The sequence below is a fragment of the Rhipicephalus microplus genome, chromosome 8 (genome assembly GCF_043290135.1).
Source record: "Rhipicephalus microplus isolate Deutch F79 chromosome 8, USDA_Rmic, whole genome shotgun sequence".
Taxonomy (NCBI): Eukaryota; Metazoa; Arthropoda; class Arachnida; order Ixodida; family Ixodidae; genus Rhipicephalus; species Rhipicephalus microplus.
Window position 1 is genome coordinate 53,851,292 of NC_134707.1, and position 4,007 is coordinate 53,855,298.

A 4,007-nucleotide genomic window follows, 5' to 3' on the forward strand; every position below is an offset into this window, starting at 1 on the left:
TGCGTGTATATAAGGAACCACCGTGTCCATGCCAGATCACACAGTTCTCCGGGACCAGTGGATACCGCAAGCATTCTCACTATGAACTCTCTGGTAAGGCAGCCCACTCCTCGGTTCTTAACGTTGCTTTGAGCCAGATGTGCGTATACTGCTTTTACTTGTCGTAACCGAGGATAGAACTTCATGCATTAAGCTGCAGAGACAGGTAACTTGCTTACTACGACAGTTGCCAGAACTGCCGCGTAATTAGCCGAAGTTTCCCAACTTTAACGCGTCGGTCGTCACACGAACCGCTAAGGCGTAAACTACAAACTCGAACGTTTTCTTTCCTTAGCGTTATGTCACGAAACTCAAGCGGGAATCTGCTGTAGCTAAGCCTGCAGGCGTCGTCCTCAAAGCAAAGCCGACATGAATCACATTATGTGGCAATGTAGAAACTGTTTCTCTACCCTTAACCATTGTAAAGTTTTCAGTGGCGAGGAGCTACGCATGGCAGCATATCGCATCTGCGGTATGCTGCCATGTGCAGCTACATTTCTGATTTTAGGGGGCTCTTCTAAAGAGGAATGATCTCTTCGAGCAACGCTTCCTAGGAGGCATTGGTTAGAGAGGTATGAACGAGTAGGAAGACCTCCTTCACATTCTTTTCGCACACAAGTTAGCTTTAAAATTTTCTATTTTTCCCTGTCTTGTGCACACATCCTCACGCGAAAAGCCCAGAAGAGGTATTCGTATACTTTCGGAAGCGATCTTTTTTGTCGGTCAAGGTATTTGGCAAACGTATAGGGTTCAGCGACATGATTGGCCGAAGCTTTTCCTTACGAACGATTCTTCTTCTTGTAGGATTCTTGAATTCGAGCACTATGCCCTTTTGCAAAAAAAAGTTAGTTCGTACCATCACTTTGTCACTGCTTAGTACCGCGGGCTACCAGTATGCGGCCCATCTTTTTTTTTTGTATATGGTAATTACAATTGTATCCTTCAGACAGCGCATACACGGCAGCAGTTCTCAAAGTTGACAAGGCTCTTAGTGACACCAGAATTGGCTGGTTATTACAAGCTTTCAAATGGGGACCCTACTCCATTCCGCATATATAGCTTTCCAATAACTCCATCAAAAGCTAAAGCTATCGGAATTCACAAAACGGGCTTATTTCATGCTTCTTAAAAACTTTGCCTGAGCTTCATCTGCACTGCATCTTCAATATACCTTGAAGCCTTTGTGCAGCGTTTCTGAACATAATCACGATTGCTTTCGCATGGCACCACCGAGACAACTGCATTCACACAACACGGCTGTCAAAGCACCCGTAACAGCAGGTTCCTGTACACTGCCTTCACTTGAACATTTAAATGACCGGAGAAGAACGCTTTTGCTATTTCTTATTTGTGTAGTTTCGTTGTTTACTGACTGGATTTACACTATAACATTCCACAGCTGCTTTTATGAACACTAACCATGTCTTCGTGCTTGCTTCGGTGTTTGCCGCAGGCTGCCCTCCTCCTAGGCTCCTCTCTGGTGGTTTGCGCCATGGCCGGTGGTCTTGGATACGGAGGTGGCCTAGGTTACGGCGGAGGCTACGGAGGTGGCCTAGGTTACGGCGGAGGTCTCGGAGCCGGAGGAGGAGGAGTTGGAGTTGGAAGCAGCGTGGTCTTGCTCAGAGGAGGCCCCGGATTCGCCAAGACTGTTGCTGGACCGGCGTTCCTCATCAGGACGGTGCACCACGTTAACAAGGTTCACGGTGGAGGCGCTATTGTGGCTCACAGCGGTGTCGGAGGCGTCGGCGGTGGTCTCGGTTATGGTGGAGGATACGGTGGTGGCCTTGGATATGGTGGTGGTCTTGGATTTGGAGGTGGCCTTAAGTATGGTGGATATGGCTACAAGGGCTAGGTAAGGCGTCCACTTCACGTGCACCCTGAGGCCGGAATCCAGTGGTGATATCGACGGTGACGAAAAGCTTCCCACAGAGACTTTCTTTCCAAAGCGCAGCTTTTTTGGACAATTGTTCTCTCCGCGAAAAGGCAACGACAATGTGAATGGTTGAATCATTCGATACATTCACTTTTCACGTTTTTTGTTCTGCCTCTTGACCTATCCGCGGCATTGCTGTCATTGCTCGTCAACAAGAAGAACATTGTGACTGATCATGAAGCGAATGTGGAAGCAGCAGCGGATTCATGGCTCAACCACACCATACGCCAACTTAGTCGCTTCGAGCAGCCGCAGAAGATCGAAGGATTCTGGATTCAGCACTCAGCCAATACGGCGCAGTTATCGTTACTGCGCACTGTACATAGCTATAACATCACATGAAGTCACAGATTCAGGGTGTGCAACAACTAATAAAGAAAGTACTGGTAAATATCCAGTTGTCTCTACTTTACATTCGTGTTCTCCTTATGTTTTAGAATCGTGCCCATTGACTTTATAGCTGTGGTCTGTGCGACTTTACCGTCTTTTTTCTGGCTTTTATGTAAGATATAAGCACGCCAAACACGGTCATTTCTGAGCGTTTTCAGGGACACTTCACATAGCTTTGCAATAGTCTGTTAGTTGAGTGCAGTTGTACAGCAATTGTGTTAACACATGGTGTAAAAGCAAGAAGGTAGCCTACAACTCCCTGAAGCGCACATTCGAGGCATCTGGCTATATTCATCGGTTACGCTGAAGATAACATTCACCTGCAAGTTGAAGAGCCCCAGATGGTAGAAACTTTATGAGCCCCCTACTAAGGGATCTCTCATAATCATATAGTGATTTTGAGACGTAATGCCCCAGATATTATTGATTTCACGCGTAGCTGACCCCGGAACAATATCGTTTGTTGAAATGTGGACAACAATAACTGAACTTCAGCGGGTTGGTTCATCGTTCGCACAGCTATAGCTGCTAGTTGCGTTATGGATCGTGAGTGCGCCAGTGTTGCTGGACTCTCAGGCTACTCGAGTGTTTATAAAAGTAACCAGCCATATATTAAGCGCTCGACTAAATGCGAATGCGCTAACGTTTCACCAGCTTATTTGTGAGCGCACAAGGGCTAACCCGCATAACGCAGAATATGAACGGAAGTTGGGTGTCATGTTCCTTTTGATTTATTGAATGATTGATTGATTGATATATGCGGCTTAACATCCAAAAACCGCCATATGATCATGACAAACGCCTTAGTGGAAGGCTTCGGAAATGCTGGCCACCTGGGGTTCCTTAACGAGAATCCTTATTCGAGCACACGGGCCTACAGCATTCTCGCCTCCACCGAAGATGCAGCCACCGCCGCCGGGATTCGATCCCGTGACCTGCGGGTCAACGTGGCCTTTATAGGTGAGGGCTACTTTAGGGGTAGTCTTGTCAATCCACCTCTCTCATGTAATGGGATCATGCTCTCAGTAAAATGCTGAATGCAGAATCGCGGGTTGGCAAAGTTGGTGGATGTTCATCGTAGAATATTTTACAGCGCAACGTTTCGATACGAACAGTGAAGGGACGCGGCGCTGAACTCACAACAGGAATTCATTTGGAAAAGGAAGGAACATGTACAGGAAACATTCGCTCATCAAAACTGTGCGCATGTGCACAAGTAGTACAACACCACATGATTCAAGACATGTCAAACGCCCCGCCGCGGTGGTCTAGTGGCTAAGGTACTCGGCTGCTGACCCGCAGGGCGCGGGTTCGAATCCCGGCTGCGGCGGCTGCATTTCCGATGGAGGCGGAAATGTTGTAGGCCCGTGTGCTCAGATTTGGGTGCACGTTAAAGAACCCCAGGTGGTCGAAATTTCCGGAGCCCTCCACTATGGCGTCTCTCATAATCATGTGGTGGTTTTGGGACGTTAAACCCCACATATCAATCAATCAATCAATCAATCAATCAATCAATCAATCAATCAATCAATCAAGACATGTCGAACAGGTAGTCGTATTCTTCATCTAAAAGAATGATAGATGGATGACTTATGCACTTGTTATTCGATCTAATGAAAAATGCTTCGGCTATTTCACGCGTGCG

At 47.1% G+C, this 4,007-nt stretch overlaps 1 protein-coding gene across 1 annotated transcript; it reads left to right on the top strand.

Moving 5' to 3' along the window:
- On the top strand, positions 1-2,365 carry LOC119165831 (uncharacterized). Its single transcript, XM_037417864.2, has 2 exons — positions 1-93; positions 1,493-2,365. The coding sequence occupies exons 1-2, from the start codon at positions 82-84 to the stop codon at positions 1,889-1,891; spliced, it is 411 nt and encodes a 136-aa protein (XP_037273761.2). The 5' UTR covers positions 1-81; the 3' UTR covers positions 1,892-2,365.
- Positions 2,366-4,007: the final 1,642 nt, after the last annotated feature.